General features: G+C 40.9%; 1 protein-coding gene across 1 annotated transcript; it reads right to left on the bottom strand.

The window, feature by feature from the left end:
- Positions 1 to 2,243: 2,243 nt before the first annotated feature.
- On the bottom strand, positions 2,244 to 18,660 carry LOC145438683 (DNA methyltransferase 1-associated protein 1-like). Its single transcript, XM_080316033.1, has 13 exons — positions 18,421 to 18,660; positions 16,382 to 16,473; positions 12,466 to 12,664; positions 11,106 to 11,224; positions 10,908 to 11,016; positions 10,268 to 10,462; positions 8,553 to 8,684; positions 7,692 to 7,763; positions 6,053 to 6,177; positions 5,403 to 5,532; positions 4,034 to 4,102; positions 3,904 to 3,969; positions 2,244 to 2,821 (listed from the first exon to the last, which is right to left on the bottom strand). The coding sequence occupies exons 1-13, from the start codon at positions 18,505 to 18,507 to the stop codon at positions 2,765 to 2,767; spliced, it is 1,452 nt and encodes a 483-aa protein (XP_080172159.1). The 5' UTR covers positions 18,508 to 18,660; the 3' UTR covers positions 2,244 to 2,764.
- Positions 18,661 to 19,161: the final 501 nt, after the last annotated feature.

Genomic DNA, 19,161 nt, shown 5'->3' with positions numbered 1-19,161 from the left:
AATTTATCTAACCGGTTAACCGGATAATAACTGCTAAGTGAGACAATCGATTTCATTAGGTCTGCATGTAAAACGGATCGCAAAATCATTACACAGTGTTATTGTAGAGTACCTAACTACGCGCGCAGTATGAGCGAATACGAGAAAAACCACGCAAATTTAATGTTCACTGCTTCTGCAATGCCCTCTTTATAAAGCACAGATGCATCAATTGTGGGATCCTGTAGCCGGGACCGGAATTTTGTAACAAAGAGTCCACGTTCATTGAATGCTTTTTCAGCTTCCACAAAAGTGGGCTGAATAGAAAGCAGCGCTTCGTAGAGAGTCAAAAGGTTGGTAGGTCGTACGCCGGAAACTTAAACGGCTTTACATCCTTTTGACCATCCTTATGTTTAGGTTTGAAGTACTGGAAGGACGACTAGCTGATACTGGAATTGATGCCGACATGATACCTCGCTCTAATTCACGTGATCAGGCACGCAGCCAGCCGAAAATGTAGGGGGATTGAAATAAAATCAGGGGGTTTCGATTTTTCTTCGAATTAATCATCAGCGGAAATCAATTACGCTTGCACGCACGCACATTTTTGCGAACATTAGATGTCATTCAGTTTCGCGGTGTCACTCTCAGAATCACTTATTAGAATACACTTAACGGCATATCGTCAACAAGCCGTCGAGAGATAGGAGCCAATGCATGCTGGGTCCGAGATGGTTAGGCCAGCGATTATATAGTTCGTAGGCCTATTGCAGATGCGATTGTGTAGGTCAACGATAACATCGTGTGCACCAAGCCAATGAAGATGCGATTGTGCAGGCCAGCGATGGAATAGTGTGTACACTGCACGTGACCTATTGCAGATGCGATTCGTCAATCCAGTGGAACTATCGGCTTGTTGAAGACGCGATAAATCAGGTCAGAGACGATAGCCGAGCGCGCGGCAATCAATGACCTAATTTAACGATCTTCTTAGCAGGAGATCGCGTCACATTAGATTGTGCAATGTGTACAGACGCATCTCGCTAATTGGCAACACGCTTATCGTTAATCGGCCGTGCCAACACTGAATACGAATTATTGAAGCTTACTAAAACGTGTAAAATGCATTAGCAACGATTCATTTTTATCCGGTTAACCGGCAGAAAAATATCCGGATATCAGATAGTGAAAATACCTGCGGTTAACCGGTTAACCGTTATCCGGATAATCCAACCCTAACTATGATATCATTGATTGATTACATTCAGAGAATAGGTGACCGGGTGAACCATGAAATTATATTTGGGAATCATTACAATCTATGGAACATAGTTGTTGACCAGAAATGTGGATTATTTCAGTTAAGTTCAGTTTATTAGGAATTTCCATCATTTCAAAACACCATTGTCGAAGAATGGCAGTCTAGAATCATGACCACTTGAGTACGTAGTGAAAGTAGTCAAAACCAGCTTGAGTATACTACGAAACGGCAGAAATACGTCGTTACTGAACATCTCACTTCTCCACAATTCGGCTTCCGCAATCAATCAGTTTTATTAATATTATCATCGTTTCAAAACACCACAAAACTGCTATACAATGAAAAGACAGGAAGGTGTCGAAACAACTTGTAGTGGGGTCACCTACCCACCATCAAACCTCGCATGCCCTGCTAACAGCGGCTGAACAGTACTATGACATCTTGGAGAAATGAAGTGTGGGGCGTAGCATTTTTCTTGATCTAAAAGAAGCGTTCGATATTCTTCTCTCGAAATTGGCGCGCTACGGGTACAGGGGTACACATCTAGAGCTCATGAAAAGCTACCTGACTGGTCGTCTAGCATGTCCGCATTGAAGTCTAAATACAAGCAATTTCTTCTAAATGAATACTAGTCAGCCCACGAGATTACAGGATCACAACCTTTATTTCTCATTCAGGGAGCTTTACTTTTCATCCAGTAAGCATGCCTTTTCTCTCCTACCTTCGCCTAGGGCCTAGCTACTAATCTCTGACTAGCCTAGGGTGTCTGATTTCACAGACTACTCCAAGTCGTTTCGACACCTTCCAATCTCTTCATAGCATCGCAGTTTTGAAATGATGAAAATATTAATAAACTGATACTCCTATCTTGTCGGATTTCATCTCACTCTTCTGTGTAACCGTAATCGCACGCGTTATGGTTCATGACCGCATTTCATAACCCCGAACACATACGATGCCTGGTTGCGCTACAGACGATAATACACCCATTAACCAGAATATGGAGAACAGCACAAGCAACGGTTGTATTGTTTTCATTCGCTCAAGACACACAATGTACAATGCAATGATTGGATGTCAAACCAATTTTTCGAATGTTTTCGTAATGCCCCACAAGTTTCTCGCGGACATAGCATTTCTTCATGATCTTTATCATCGATTCAAACCAGTTTTTCTCAACATGTGAATTATGTTGATTAGTGTTCCTAGAGAAATTCAAGCACCAGTACGGTGACTCCACCAAATTGACACTCGTTCTGTAACCATCAGACATCATATCAGCAATCCGAAATCATTGAATACAATAGTCAAATGTTTCAAGCCACAATGGTACACACAATCCAATGCTTCCATGTAGTAACCCAGCAACAAATTACATCCAAACATGAGCAATAGAACGTCTCCCTCATTTGCCACCATGGCACTGTTCACTTGGAGGCCAACTTGACAAGCGTTCAGTTCGACTTCCCTCCAAACTTGAAGTCGGAGCATAGAGAATCAGTAGACAACTTCGTTATGAAACGATCATAAAGTCTTCATCTTTTTATTCAAGAGTGCGGGCTGGCTGAGACTCGGCCGCTTCTAAAATGGGTTTGCAAGCTTGATTAAGCACGAGTACTTTCCCATTTTATCAGCAAATACAGTACAGTACAGACTTGGAACAAGGGTTGTAACCAAGTCACAAGGCTCCGAGTCTCAAGTCAATCTCAGTTTTATAGTTTTGACTCGAGCCAAGTCGAGTCATTTTCAATTCACCACCGAGTCAAGTCCGAGTCCAAGTCACCAAGCAGAGGGTCGAGTCCGAGTCATGGTATATGACTCGAGACGAGTCCAAGTCATTGTGTTGACTGCCCAGTTTCCAGTTAAAGGCTTGTTGAATCCACTTTTTATAACTCTGTTTGGTGATGTCGGATGGTTCGCATTTATAATATACTAATTTTCGTCATTTTTAGCAGTTTCTGGACGCGTTTTCAAGTACCAGTACCAATAGACGAAATCCCAATAGTGTGATTACTTTACAATTCCTCGAAACTACAATGAAACGTCGATCTTGGCCGTGTTAGTCTCGAGTCATATGACTTGGCTCGAGTCATGCGCAATTACTCGAGTCCGAGTCGAGTCAATACACAAATTGACTCGAGTCGAGTCATTTCGGTATTTTGAGAAAATGACTCGAGTCAAGTCGAGTCATCTGAAAAACGTGACTCGAGTCATTAAAACCCTGCTTGGAACACTAGATAATTCTACTTGTCTGATTGGACCAAATCGAACGAATTACGGGTAATCTAATTCTAATCTAACTTGTGTAATGTTGCTATGCTATGTCCTAATTTTATTCCAATCTAATTTATGGTCTCCCTAAAAAGGCCACAGAAGAACAGTATAATGAAAAAGGAGCCAAGCTTGGTGTACATAGATTTGCCATTTTCATGATAGTTAGAATTACCTCTAATTTAATATGAACTGAGCTTAATTCTTGTTGTATCTACTTCAGAGGAATTCAATTCAATTCTAAGTTTTTGCTAATCCAATAATTCTAATCTAATTTTGAGAAGCCGAAAATATTCTAGACATGTAACTCTGGTACAGTCACAAATTTCAAACAGAATTATTTCTAGTAGTAAAGGGTTGCATGTTGAAATGTAACATATACGAATGCTCACCAAGTTTGAGGCCGGACTGCCAACATCGATCACGCTATCATCGGAACCCGGAACGCCGGAGTCGATCTGTAAATGAGCCGAGCATTCGGTTATATCGAGTTCAACGGTAATCTCTCGCAGGTCGAGTTACCTCAGACTTCAAGACCGACTTGGAACTGGACGGCTTTCTGCTGCCGTCAGATTTGAATTCTGCTTTGACCTGAAATGGATTTTTGAATTGAGTCCGAATTTGATAGAAGTGACTGGAAAATGAATTGATAATTATTATATTTTAATATGATGCAGATCAGGCCTAGTAGTCAGCATTGGTGATATCGTAGATTTATCAAAATATGCCAACCTAGTTCGCGCCAACAGAAGGAGTTCACGTATCATCTAAAAAGAGTACATTGAGATAAAGCGTTCTCGCCTCGATTATTCAAAATTTCAGAATTGTCCAGGTTGATGACTCGAGTCATTTTCACAAAATGCGGAAATGGCTCGACTCGAGTCAATCTGTGTATTGACTCGAATTGGACGCGAACCAAGTCATGCGACTCGAGACTCAGACGGCCACGACCGACATTTCATTGTAATTTCGTAGAGTAGTAAAGTAACCACCACCCGATTGGCATTTTGTCTATTGGTACTGGTACTTGAAAATGTGACCAGGAACTGCTAAAAGTGAGGAAAATTAGTATATTATAAATGCAAACCATTCGATATCACAAAACAGAGTTACAAAAAGTGGGTTTAACAACACTTTAACTGGAAACTAAAGCAGTCGACACAATGGACTCGAACTCGAGTCATAATACCATGACTTGGACTCGACCCTCTGCTCGGTGGTGAATTGAAAATGACTCGACTTGACTCGAGTCAAAACCATAAAAGTGCGATTGACTCATGACTCGGAGCCTTGTGACTTGGTTACAACCCTGCAAAATTTCATGCTGATGACACAGCTGTTAACGTACACCGTTCTTTCCAATTCTCCACTAGTCACGGACAATTACCCATGATGAGTGTCAGCCGAAAATATGTGGGTTTATTTCAATATAAATATATTCTCGAATTCTTCAATTGCATATTGAAGAGCTGTGCCTCCAAGATGCTCATCAAACACGCCTAAAAGTGACAGAAACATGTCCAAAAATTACTCTCTACTTTACAAAATCTGATGGGTAAAAAGAAAGCAGTTCTGTCCAGAAAATATAGTAGAAGTGGAGGTAGTTAGAAAACATTTAGTAGGTCCAAACCTAATTGGTGCTTACGTGCTTCGTTACTGTCCAGTGACAACCTATGGGCACTGAGCGGATCTCAAGACTACAGACGCGGGTAGATGAAGACTTCTGAATTCACTTTAAAAATCTCAAATCCATATCCAATCCTAATCTGCCACAAACCCTCAAATCTGGTTTTCTATAAGCAAAACTATGCTAATCCTTGCTCAAGTGCCGCAACGCCATTACATTCCTATGCTATTCGACAGATCATAGCGACAAGCCAAGTCCCAGTACCTCCGTCTCTGTGGTGGCCGGCTGGATCTTTCCGGGCGCGAGTGCGTCCCATTTGTATCGGAGCGTCTGCAATTCCATTTCGCTATTCATATACGCCATTTTGAGATCGTAAAGCAACACTGAGTCACTCCTGAAAACGGAAACAGACATGTTTTGCATACTAAAATTGCAGGTGGGTGGTGTAAACTGTAATTTGTCCAATTGGAACTCGCGGTGATCCAACAAAGCCCCCATTGGGATTGTGCACGATTGAAAGAATAGGAATTAAGGATATTGTCATCGCTAGTCATAGGTGGTCAAAGCAATCTTTACTCAAGTAGAATTACGAGTGTTATCAGTAGGGTCGTTCAAAAATAACAGTTTTTCCCAGATTCCGGGGATTCACCGACCAAATTGTTTGGTTGCTCAAAAAGACGCTGCACACCAAATTTGGCTCGATACCAACTGGTAGATATGAACGCGCGGGAGTTTGAAAATTTTGAATTTATTAAAAAAATTGAAACTTATTTCAAATTTTACTGTCCGACCATAACCCTAATCCAATGCTATCTATATCCAACCCCAACCAGTAATTTAACCCACATGCCAAAGTGTCGCATGCTAGCAAATAAAACGAACATCGATACCGTTAACCGAACAGCCATTGTTACCTCAATTCGTTGAAAAGCTGACATATGTGTGGCGTGGGCATTGGGTGCGGATCGATATTGTAATCCGTTAACATTTGCTCGATAGCCTTCATCTTCTTCTGGCCCACTGAGGTTGGCAGCTTCATCTGGGAAGAACAACATTACAAAATAACGAAGAGCTCTGAAATTCAAACAAGGTCGTATCAATGATGTGCTATTTGTATTTGAATCGATATTTCCATGTTCTCTGTGTCATGATTACAGCTGGGCAAAAACGAGCGCCTGGGTAACAGGGTTGTTGCGATTCTGAATCACGCAACGTTATAAAAGATGTACATTTTGTGCGATAAAAAATCCGTAAATAATGCCTGTGTCACTCACTCAAGAACAATTTCATATTTGTTAACACTATGATATAGCTATCTGTGACACTACCGCATGACGAACACGACCACCAATTCACAGATATGGCATTTCCATGAACATGCCTAGCTTCGTGCTACTTAAGAAATAATGAACCAATGACTTTCGTCTCCTACTGTAAATTTGCGCATAATTGTGATACTCAAAATGATTGACTAAATTGATACTTGAATCGACTTTGATACTCTAATCCAGTGGTTCTCAATTGGGGGTCCGCGAAGCATTCTCAGGGAGTCCGCGAAGCCTCACAATAGTTGATAACCTAATTTGTATTTTTTTAAATCGGAAAATCACGAGGCATAGTTTCGCTTCATTACTGGTAAGACTCCAGAGCTCGCATCAACAGTATGGCCGTGAGATGAAATATCCTGCTGTGCAATTCCTAAATTCATGAATTGCCATTGGCCTACTGATGCACAAACATTTTGCTGTTTAAAGATGTTTTGCAGGGGTTTGTGGACAAAAAAAGTTGGATGAGTAAGGTCAATCACGGTGACTTCAAAATGTTTACAAAAATCCATTTCTCCAGTTACTAACGTAACCGTTTTTCCATAATAACTTCAAGATAAGCTGCTAGATAGAAATGACGTTGTATGTTTGACGTTGTATGTTCAGTAATTGTCTGCAAATTTGGTGCCATATTTGTTGCGATCGTTACCAAATGTGTCGTCGGAAGCGTTACATGCTATTATTACATTCACCACAACCTATATTCGTAGAAATGGATTGTCGGCACTCGTTCATGTCAAATCGAAGGCGCGGATTTTCAAGACACGACCACGTATTTCGATAAATGCAGTTGCAGAATTCGCTTTTAAGTAATAGAAGCCAACCCAATTTCTACATGAATAGTATGATCTTATTTTCAAAAGTCATTCCGTTGCTCTTCATCACTAAGCCTACAGTTATCATTTGCACAAGACAAATGACGATTGCACGATAACTGAGCTAAATTTGAACTAAAACTTAGTGAATCGTTATGCTCATTCTTAAAAACGGTATAGTATGACAAGTCTAAGAACAGAATTCATAATGAATTATTCACTCGTATCGATCTCGACTTGGAATGGTCTATTACTGAATAAGAGTTGTATCCCAATTACCAAGGATCAGGGTACGATTGAAGGATGGAAGTGAACAATTTATAGAAATATCACCGTTTCGCCATTGCAGTTTATACATTTAGTCATTAATCCTACAGATTCTCTCAATTATAAAAGTAAGAGCAGCTTCTTACCCTTTGCGAGCGCAGCATGACCCCGGCGCCTTTGTAGTCGGAGAATTTGATCCCGCAAGCCGCTTCCACAACCTTCAAGATAAGAATTATAAAATCACTTTGAAATCAAAGTTTGAAATAAGACACGGAAACCTGGCAGAACTATATGTCGACCGTGGAAGACAATATAGCGTGCCCCAAAGATGAGGCAGGAACAAGCAAAATATGCGACGAAACATTTACTAAGAACTGAGATTTCAGATTCCGCTTCAGTCGTCATAAATGCCGTCATCAAATTCTTCGAATTTCGGATATAGTTAGTAAGTTAGCTTGTACTGTACTTGTACTGGAGTCATTGTGCATGACTCAAACCAAGTTATATGACTCGAGACTAGGACGGCCAAGACAGACATTTCAGGGCAACTTCGAAGAATATCACAGTTACCATATCATTGGTATTTATCTACCAGTCCTGATACTTCAAAAATAGGTCCAGACTCTGTTAGGACTGAGGAAAATTACGATACTATGAATGCGCCTTGCGAGCCATACCATATCACTCGAGCAGAATTGAAAATAGTGGATTGAACTGAAAACTGAGCAGTGAACACTAAGATTCGGACTCGACCGTCTGCTCACTGACTGGGCTAGACTGACTGGACTGGACTTGACTCGGTGGTTAATTGAGAATGACTCGACTTGACTCGAGTCAAAACTATGAAAGTTAAATTGACTTGTGACTCGGAGCCTCGAGACTTGTTCACAGCCCTGCTAAATAGGCATTGTGAAGTTGTAAGTAGCATTTTGTCAGAGTTTGCATCACTTTTACCACCGACTGAACCATCATTTAATATAAGGTCTTATCGTCAAAACTATCGTTACCTTAACGTCTGGGGCCTGGTCGACTCCCTTCTTCAATTGCGACGCTGCCAGCTTTTTCTTTACCGATTTTCTCTCGGCCCGTCTGGCGCCTTCCGTTCCAGAGTCCGCGGCTGCGATCAGCTTCTGCAGGTCCTGCGAAAAATCGAACGTATTTTAACGGCAGCTGAAATCGTCCGACGCTATCCAGCATATCGAGAGTAGAGCCCTAAAGATAACCCCTACATTAGGGCTCTTCAAAAATCACTTTTTTTCTCAAATCGTACTGGCTACTTGATAAAATTGTTAGGTTACTTAATTTAAGCCTACACACAAAATTTGGTTCAATTCCAGCCAGTAACCGCTTTGCTACAGGAGAAGAAAGTTTCTATTTATTATATAAAAATAAATAATAAAAAATTTGAAAATTTTCTGTTCACCCCATGAAAGTGTTAGGCTGTCTATAGAAACGATGCTCACCAAATTTGGTTCAATTCCAACCAGTAGAAGCGGAGTTATTGCCGTCGAAAAATGTGGATTTGAATAAAATAGTATTTACGGTGAGCACAACTATAATAATTAACCGTAAATACTAATTTATTAAAATCCAAATTTTTCGACGGCAATAATTCCGCTTCTACTGGTTGGAATTGAACCAAATTTGGTGAGCATCGTTTCTATAGACAGCCTAACACTTTCATGGGGTGAACAGAAAATTTTCAAATTTTTTATTATTTATTTTTATATAATAAATAGAAACTTTCTTCTCCTGTAGCAAAGCGGTTACTGGCTGGAATTGAACCAAATTTTGTGTGTAGGCTTAAATTAAGTAACCTAACAATTTTATCAAGTAGCCAGTACGATTTGAGAAAAAAAGTGATTTTTGAAAGCCCTACCCTACATTCAAAGGACACGGCATAAAGTCCAGCACAGCTTCACCGCCATCGACATGCATGGACTTGAAATAAACTAGAAAGCCGCATCTGGTCGCCTGTAAGCTATATGAAGTATGTCGACAGTCACAGTCTAGCAGCCGGAGTTCATAGCTATGACCCTCTCTCACCATGTTCCGACTTCAAGGAAATTGCCGAAATTGTTCCACCTCAAATGGCCGATACCAATATTTTTATCAAAGCGTAATATCAAGTCCATGTTAAACTGTCAGATTTCGTTATTGTCAGCAGCAAATTACGTTTAGAGTAATCATGAGGGTTTTTCTTGACTTTATACAATTCTGGTTTTAAAAAGAACAAAGTAATTTTGTGGCATGCTCGCATCACTTTGACAATGAGAGAACAGCAGAATTTACGAAGCAGCTGCCTCCGATCAACAGCTGAAAGTATGCGAGCCCTCAGCCCTCGACCAAACTTAATTTTCAAAGCTTCTCACGCGAGTGCATCTCAGACCCTTCATATTTTAGTTTCGACTCAAAGTAGTCTAGACGGCTCCATTCGTAATCGAACGGAAATTTGGGGCGTTACCTTCACTTCTACTCGATCACCATCGCCGATTACTTTGACCACTTTTGAATGTGAAATCGGAAAATACGGAAAGCTTTTATTGCCAAGTATTTGAGACTCTTGTAGGTACAGAAATTCAGTAGGCTAATATAGTATTCTTATTGAGAAAGATAATATCTTTTGAATTCTCTTGCTGAGGATTACCCCTGACGAGTGCCAAGCGAAAATATTTGGGTTTATCTCGATACGAATATCTCGTTCAATTGTATGCTTGCATACCTGTGCCTTTCTCTCCCGCTCTCTCTTTCTCGTCTCGATCTTCTTCAATTCCTGCAGCAATCTCTCCTCCTCGTCCACCTGCTCCCGGGTGCGCTCAAACAGTTTTTCCAGCTGCTCCTTCCTCCGCCTCTCGTGTTCCGCGTCGTAAACGTACTGCTCGGTAATAGAATCGGCCTGGCCCGGCGCGACGCGGAGCTGAAAACCAAAGATGAAGTCAGAAACAAGGTATTTCTGTATTCCACCGACAAGATAGCGTATTGGTGGGTTCAATCCCCGGCCGGGTCAGCCATAAGACCTGATTTCAAGTATGCTTCGCTTTTTGCTTAACAAAATTAAGCGCACACGAAATAGTGCTTCGTCATCGAGACTGTTGAAGTAGAAGTAGTATAAAAAACTGCTAGAGTAAGTAATACGAGTAGATAGAACACACTCGAGTGTCCTGAAAAGTCTATACATTCTGAATTGAATATCTTTTCAGTAGATATTACCTTTTTGTAGTGTCGTCAGTAATAATTTTCATGAGTTTGTAACTACTTCATCAAGTGCTTTTCTACTTACAATTGAAATAGTTTTGACAATTCATGTAAATCACTACTTCTACTTGCAGTGTAGTAGTGCCAAAATTCCCTGTGTCACCCACCTTTTCCAAAGAATTACATATGCCGTAGTACCGTTCCTTCATATCTTCGATAGACCTCTTTTGGGTAGACGAAAATCTTTTGTGATCGTAACGGTCCTGGATTACAAACCTGGGAGACAAAAATATATAAGTTCAAATACCCAGTTTAGTATACAACTCATTATCGCTGTGGTCATCAGATCATCAAAGGAAACTCACCATCTCATATCGAAACGTCTGCACAGATCGAATAGCTGGTCAGTTTCTTCCCGAGTCCAATCATCTCTAGCAAGGTGAAGCTGATATTCTTGATCGGAATACACAGGGATTTGCACGGCCTGGTAAAATTACAATACAGTAGAGAGTCAAGTACAAGAGGCACTATTAAAGTATTTATATATCACCTTCAGTTCATGCAAGCGAGTAACTGCGTAAATATTTCACGTAGAAAAAGATTTATCCATTTTTTCTTCTTCAAAATGTACTCATTTCACCTCTGCTTATGGCATATTGATAGAAACGTGTAATAGGGCTACTGGAACCGCGGATTTCAAGATTAAATTAGAGAATGAAAGAAGGTTTATCAGTTTTACTTGACAAAAGTGCTCGCGAAACGACGCTAATTGATAAAAAACCGTTGCTGTGGAATCAGAGTAGCTTATGTCCCTTTTTCAAGTTTTGCCAAAAGCAAGTTTTCGTGTAATTTTTATATTCTTTTCGGTTATATCTTGACCATAGTTATGTTTATCACATTATTTTCAACATTACCATGGCCGAGATATGGCAGAAAGAAAATAAAAACTTAGCAAAAATTTGATTTTCTCAAAAGAATAAAAAATGGGCATAAGATAGGCCCCGATTCCACAGCGACGAAACGTGATTTGCAATTGAGCAATACACTTATATTTGAGATAAATCCGCTTTCAAATATGAATGTGCAATTGAATGGTATATTCATATTGAAAGGAACCCGAATATTTTTGGCTGACACTCGTCAGCAACTAGTAGAGAATTCAAAAGAACATCGTGTATCAATAATATTATCACAAAATATGACATCACCAGCATGAAAATACGAAGAGCCTTCAATGTACTATTTATAGATGGTACACGAACTCCTTTTGTTGACACAGCCTTGGCTGGTGTATTTTGATAAAAATCGACGAAAAGTATTCGAAATTTCATGTTGTCGAAGTCATATTTTGTAAGACTATTGTTGATATACGATGTTCTTCCGAATTCTCTACAAGTTGCTGACGAGTGTCAGCCAAAAATATTCGGGTTCATTTCAAGATGAATACACTACTCAATTGTATATTGAAGTTCTGTACCTCCAAGAAGCAGTTTGCCTATTGAAATTATGTAGGCCTACCTCTATAGAGTCCCTGGAAAACCAATTGTTTTCAATTTTTCAATGCACACAGTCAAAGAACCATGTGGACAACTGACCTTCCCAACATGATACATGCAGAATTAAACCACAAAAAAATACTATCCTGTGTTTAGCTACCTCTCACCACCATGCCTTATAATCAATCTTCCAAGCCTTACAACACTTGGGATTGTATAAAATTAGTACCTTGTTGTATTTGGCAAATTGATAGTCCTTTCCTTCATCTTCAGCTCGACGCCAATGATGGAAGACTGCGCTATCTTTACGACCTGGGTTGGTAAAAGGCATCCACTTCCAGGGTCTCACTACCTTGCAGCCACCAAACTTGGCTTTTGCAGTTTGATACTCTTGAAGTGTGTCGGTGGGTATCAGCGGAGGTTGATCTCTGCAAAATGTAAATAACTGTATCATTATACACATCTAGTAATATATTTATAATCAACGTTCAAAATTCTTCAAGACACAGAAAAAATTCTGATCTGCCATGTTTCGGGTAGGTCATGGATGCTACAGAAGTTGCATGGATTGAATAAAAGACTCATTCTTCAACTGGACACTACAATAATAGTTACAACAACAGACTTGAGCGAACCACTGGATTTTCAAAATGCGCAACTAAAAGAAGTACTGCTAGCTTTTCAAAACTCGCGGCTAGAACTAGAACCCTTAAAAATCCGCAATCAACTAGCGAAACTAACCAACTCATGGACAACACAAATTACTGACTTGCAAATGAGCTTTAGAAGAAACATTCGGAATAGAATCAGCATTTCAAAGGGACGTGGTTTTGAGTTTGAAACGGAAGGGGTTTCGAACCCCAAAACCCACCCCTGGCTACGCCACCGTTATAGTAGTGATTACTCTTGAGCTAAGAATGGCTGGAAAAACATCACTCAACAGAGCACGGGTATCAAAATTCATGACAAATGACGACAACAAGTGTTGTCTATAGCAGTGCTCTTCAACCTTTTTCGACGTGGTACACCCTTTTAACGTTTGCTCAAAACTCGTACACCCCTGTTCATTAGGGGTCTTCAAAAATGACTTTTTTCTCAAATCGTACTGGCTACTTGATAAAATTGTTAGGTTACCTAACTTAAGCCTGCACACCAAATTTGGTTCAATTCCAACCAGTAGCCGCCTTTGCTACGGGAGAAGAAAGTTTCTATTTATTATATAAAAATAAATACCGAAAAATTTGAAATTTTTCTGTTCCCCCCGTGAAAGTATTAGGTTGTAGTTGTATATAAAAACGATGTTCTTTAAATTTGGTTCAATTCCGACCAGTAGAAGCGGAGTTATTGCCGTCAAAAAATTTGGATTTGAATAAAATAGTAATTGGTTAAAGAGTCTATTCGCAGCCAGTTAGGAACCCCCGCCAAGCAAATTGGAATTTACTTCGTGTCAGAGCAAAAACAGCATGACATTACGAACGATAATCAACCTAAATGTAATAGTATTGGGGAGAGAGTAGGTAAAGCTACTGCTGCAGAAGCGGTAATTCAGATCAGCGATGATAGCAGGCGCACCAGCCTACTGCGTATCAGGCCTGTCCCATACCAAAGAATATAGAAGGACATTTTTGTCCCATACCTCACACAGTCGATAGTAGCACATGGGCTGCAAGAGATGTCAGTAACCTCAGATCGTATGCCGCTATACACAGTCTATTGTCGCTAATTTACATCACTAATAACAAAATACTAAATTGCAAATGTATGGCGAAATATTGGACATACAATCGGCATTTTAAAACAAAAGGGTTTCGATTTCAACATGGAAGCTGTTTCGACCCTGGCTGGCTACGTCACTTCATTTATGTGCATTGCGGTATTTATTAACGTCAGGTAGGAAGTACAGATTCAAAAAGTCTGAGCTATCGCGGCGGTTTCCTCAAAAATCACTTGAAAGACAAATGACTAGCTGAACACATGTTTGTTAGCTGCATACTATCCAACACCAAACGGAACCATTGGTCTATTGCCGACGGCTAAATGAAGAGAAGAAATATTTGCTTATGACATCACAATCAATCGGTGTACAGTGTTACACTTGAGATAACATCGTACCATATTGCTCATTAACCTGTGCGTCAACCTGTACTGACCCATAAACCTGCCATTGTGATAGCTAGCCATCGGCTCATTGTCATTCGGATCTGGTACACCCCTGTACACCCCATCCGAGTGGTACACCCTTTGCAAATTCTGGTACACCCTAGGGCAGAGGTCTCAAACACGCGGCCCCCGAGAACATTTTGTGCGGCCCGCGAAGACATTTGGGAATTTCAAGTATTCAACAATATATTCAAGTGTCATATATCTTTTTAGATTTAAGAACTTGAAATTCACTCTAAAATCACTACAAAGGCCTGAAATTTATACAAACTTCACCATTACATCACCTCTAAAATCTACCACGCGGTCGAAGATCGGTATTATTGCCGACAAGATAGCGTAATGGTTAAGCGTCCGGTTTCTTGATCGGTAGGTCGTGGGTTCGATTCCCGGCCGGGTCGGACCAAAGACCTGATTAGTAACACTGGTATCCATGGCTTCCCTGCTTGGCGCTCATGCATTACTGGGATAGCATGGAGGGGTGGTTCATGACTGAGAAAGCCGTAAAGGCTATATCTGCACTTCCTTGTCCAGCGGCATATGCACATCATGCACTCATGGTATGCATATGCGCAGATCGTGTGTATGTGTATCATGAGTCGGTGTATATGCCGCAAAAAAACATCAAGGACAAAAATAAACTATGTCCATTCCTTATTATGTCACATTTCCGGTTCATAATGATAAAACATGACCCGTTGATGATTAGTGATTGACAATTTTGATTTTGTTTTGTGCGACCTTTCTTCAAATTACTCGATTTTGGATTATCTGGGTAAACTGAAAATCACTCGAGTTGAGTCAGGTCAAACGTTACAATCAGAGTAGGACTTGCGCCTCGGATAGTGACTTGGAAATCCTACGGACGCAACAATCTATGAAACTGTCACGGGGAATAGCAATATATCAAAGGCCTGTAGCTTGCGTTGCCTAATGTATATAGTTATCTGGTCTACATGGAAGCCATTGGCATTCTGTAGCAGCCTTGACGTGTATTTGGTTACGTCATGGTGTTGTTTGTTCTCTTTATCCATGTTATTATCGGTGGCAAGAAAAGTAGGCGTACGCTCCACAGCTGTAGCACCAATGGATTCTTCGGCGATTGGTCATTTCTACTCCAGGGGTTCTTAACCAGGGGTCCGTTGTAGCCCATTCGTGGTACGAAGCACCACATCAGGGGGTACGAGATGCATTGCGGAAATAGGCCGATATGCTGTGAAATATTTTCGGGGCGAATATATGCAATTGGGAAATATTCGTCGTGCTACGCGCGATTTTACGTGACTAGGCTTTCCGATTTTAATATAGGTACCATCAGCGGTGTCCTATAAAAAGCCTCGAAGTGGGCCGTGGCCGTACAAGTGCGTAAATACGGTATTTTCGGCCTGATGTAAGATGACCTATGTAGTCAAAACACGATCATTATCAAAAACAAACAAATCAGAAATTGTGTTGAAAATGGACAGGGGGCACGGGAGATCTTATCGAAAGCATAAGCGGTACGATCGCTAAAAGGTTAGGAAACAATGCTGTTACTATGACACAATAATGATTATATTTAGGTTGTTATTGATCTGTTCCAATGTTAATCGGAGATTACTGGGATATTATACATTGAATACCCATATTATTGATGCTGCGGCCCGCGCCGTCATCAAAATTAGGAAATTGGCCCGCGGACACATTTGAGTTTGAGACCTCTGCCCTAGGGTGTACGACAACCCCGGTTGAAGAGCACTGGTCTATAGCCTGTTCTACAACTTTATTTTTTTAAATACGCATTACGCAACTATTGAACTAAGACACCTTTAAACCCGGTTGACGAAGAAATAAATCCCTTTCTATAACTGAAACTAGAATTATTCACAAAACAAGTGGTTAGTTGACCGATGACGAACTAGATAGGTTGTTCGTACAAGTCTAGCTACGGCGATTATTCTAATTACAACAGAATAATCTCTGTTACATAGCAATGTAACAGGTACCTGTTATCTGAGTAGAGAAGAGAATACAGTTCTCTGTGCATTCCTTCGGGTCGCTTGAAAGCATTTTCATTCTTCTTCGCCTTCTTTTTTGCCTGGAATCATTGGTACAATACAATTGGAATCGATTGAAAACCAGCTGTGTTTATAGTCTTACCATCAGCGTTACCCATTCTTAACGAAATCATGGGCCTTGCAACTATACTAGAGGCCGATAGTGCAACCACAGGTGGTCAAAGTATTTAATTCCATTCAATGCCAACAATTTCACCATACACCACAGGACTGCAATACAATGAAAAATAGGAAGGTGTCGAAATGACTTGGAGAAGTCTTCGAAATCAGACACACATCCAGCTTAGCCTAGAACATATAAATAAGAGGCATGTAAAATGAATGAAAGGTAAATTAACAAAGGCGAGAAATGAAAATGAAGTGGCATGTGTCTGCAGGCGAAGTCGATATCTCAGATCGTCGTATACATCATCATTGGTTTATTAGCAATTTTATCAGTTCAATACACCACAAAAATGCGATACAATGAAAAGACAGGAAGATGTCGAAGCGACAAGGAGTAGTCTATGGAATCTGACACCCACCTTGGCCTAGGCGATGTAAAGAGGAGGCATGCACACTGAATGAAAGTAAAGAAGATAGTATAGAAGAAGAATGCGACAAGAAATAGGGCGGCATGTCATGGGAAGCGAGATCGATAGGTCAGTCGTGGTCCGGTAATCTTGAGGATGGACTGTATTTATTTAGTAGTAATTGCTTGTATTTCGACTTGAATGTGGACATGCTCGTCGACTGTCGGATGGCCGGCGGGATACTGTTCCACACATCAGGTCCGGCATATTTGATGGAGCGATGATCTTTTCGGTCGATCATATGATATTTGGACGACGTGGACGCGCGTGTGTTGTACTTGTGCGCTTTTGATTCAGAGGTAAAGAAGTCATTGAAATATTCGGGGCAACGACCGCAGTGAAACTGATACATAAACTTGGCGATTTCTAGTTTTCGCATATCTTCTATGTTTAGGACGCCGAATCTCTTCAGCAGCGACTTATTGGATGGGCAGCCAGGCCCCTTTGGGGCCCAAGCTATGATTCGGAGCACTTTATGCTGTAGTTTCTGCAGTGGCTTGAGTGCAGATTTACTGGCAGCCCCCCAACTGAGGATGCCATAATGTAACTTCGATTGGATTAAGGATTTAAAGAGTATCAGAAGAACCCGTGCTGGCATGAAGCGCCCAAGGCTGTAGAACAGGCCGCACTTCGGTGATAATTTAGTTTCTAGGGACTGAATATGACTCTTCCAGGACATGTTCGAGTCCAGTAAAACTCCGAGATATTTGGCATTATCTGTGTTGGAAACGGGCTGACCAGCGATATTAACGGTTAGGTTATTTTTTGAATTACCTGTCAGCATTTGCGATTTCGAGGCGTTTATGCAAAGGTTGTTCTGGGCCGTCCACTCATGGACTTTGGGCATTTGGTCACCAGTCAGGGCATCCAGCTCTGCCGTCGAAGATGCGGAAGAGAGGAGGTGAGTATCATCAGCGAACAGTGTGGTGTTCAATGAGGTTTCAAAAATGTCGTTGACATATAAGGTGAAAAGGACCGGTCCAAGTACTGAGCCCTGGGGCACACCACAGGTCACCGGGTGAGGAGAGGACAAGGTGTCTGAGATCGCAACCATTTGTTGGCGTCCAGTGAGGTAACTTTTCATGAGCTCAAGTTGTGGGCCCCAAAGTCCGTAACGCGCCAATTTCGAGATGAGAATTTTATGATCTACGCAGTCAAACGCTTTTTTTAGGTCGAGAAAAATGCTACATCCCACATTTCGCTTCTCTGAGATATCATAGTACTGTTCGGCCACTGTTAAGAGGGCATGAGCGGTTTGGTGTTTGTTTCGGAAGCCAAATTGTTGAGGGGAAATGACAGACATTTTGGCGAGAAATGAGGTCAGGCGGGACTCTCGCGGGAGAGGAGCAGTAGTACAGTAGTAATCTCGAATAGACGACTCGTACCGAACAGTACCTGCTTTATGATGCTCGCTTTTGTCTTTGGTGCAGTGCGGTCCTCACCAGCAAGCTCTAAAATATCGCGTACATCGGATGACGCCATGGCGGCCCTTGTATTAATTTCCAAATTTGATTCTCAAAACCAACTCCGCCCGCCAGACTTTAATATCGAAATCAAGTTCTATCACTGTGATTCTGGCAGAAAATGCTGCTTACCACTCGCGCTACAAATATCTGGATCGAATATCGATTATCGAATGTAAACACACCGAGTCAGCGTTGTCGCAGGCATTGCCGTAGTTTATTAGTAATAATCGACAGATTATATAATTTCACCCGTTGAAGAATCAAGATACACGCAATGCACAATGCGACACACGATCCGTGTTTTTCCATCAGTTAAAAATGATATACATAAATCATTGGTTAGGTTTGTTCAGTGTTGTTGACCGAATTTCAAAAATTCGTTGGCTTCAATCAGTTCCCCATGTCTTATACCTTCAAATGCATCGGTACTTTTTTTTCAAAAAATAATAATATAGAACCGCAGATCCCTTGTATCCATCTCTACTTTGATATTATATTTCTATAGATTACTAACCTACCGTAGGTTAGTAATCTATAATATTTCTAATGGAATTAGGTAATTCCCCAGTTGTGAGACATCGCCACAAGATTTTTGTTTGCATCGTGGTTTTCATTGATCTGCGAGTAACATTGGTGAGAACTGACTGAGGCGCAGGACGGTAACTAGTAT

The sequence above is a fragment of the Botryllus schlosseri genome, chromosome 5 (assembly GCF_051294905.1).
Source record: "Botryllus schlosseri isolate E-star chromosome 5, Bs_hap1, whole genome shotgun sequence".
Classification (NCBI taxonomy): Eukaryota; Metazoa; Chordata; class Ascidiacea; order Stolidobranchia; family Styelidae; genus Botryllus; species Botryllus schlosseri.
The sequence above is the reverse complement of the archived record's forward strand: the minus strand, read 5'-3'. Positions and strand labels throughout refer to the sequence as shown.

What these genes read in the sequence shown, in the direction of transcription:
- LOC145438683 (XM_080316033.1), bottom strand. Translation starts at nt 18,507, where the DNA reads ATGGCGTCATCCGATGTACGCGATATTTTAGAGCTTGCTGGTGAGGAC. An exon ending in CAGCTTTTCAACGAATTGAG is followed by an intron (nt 5,533 to 6,052) that starts GTAACAATGGCT and finishes TTCCGTTTTCAG; the next exon opens with GAGTGACTCAGTGTTGCTTT. An exon ending in AGTCGGTCTTGAAGTCTGAG is followed by an intron (nt 3,970 to 4,033) that starts GTAACTCGACCT and finishes GCTCATTTACAG; the next exon opens with ATCGACTCCGGCGTTCCGGG.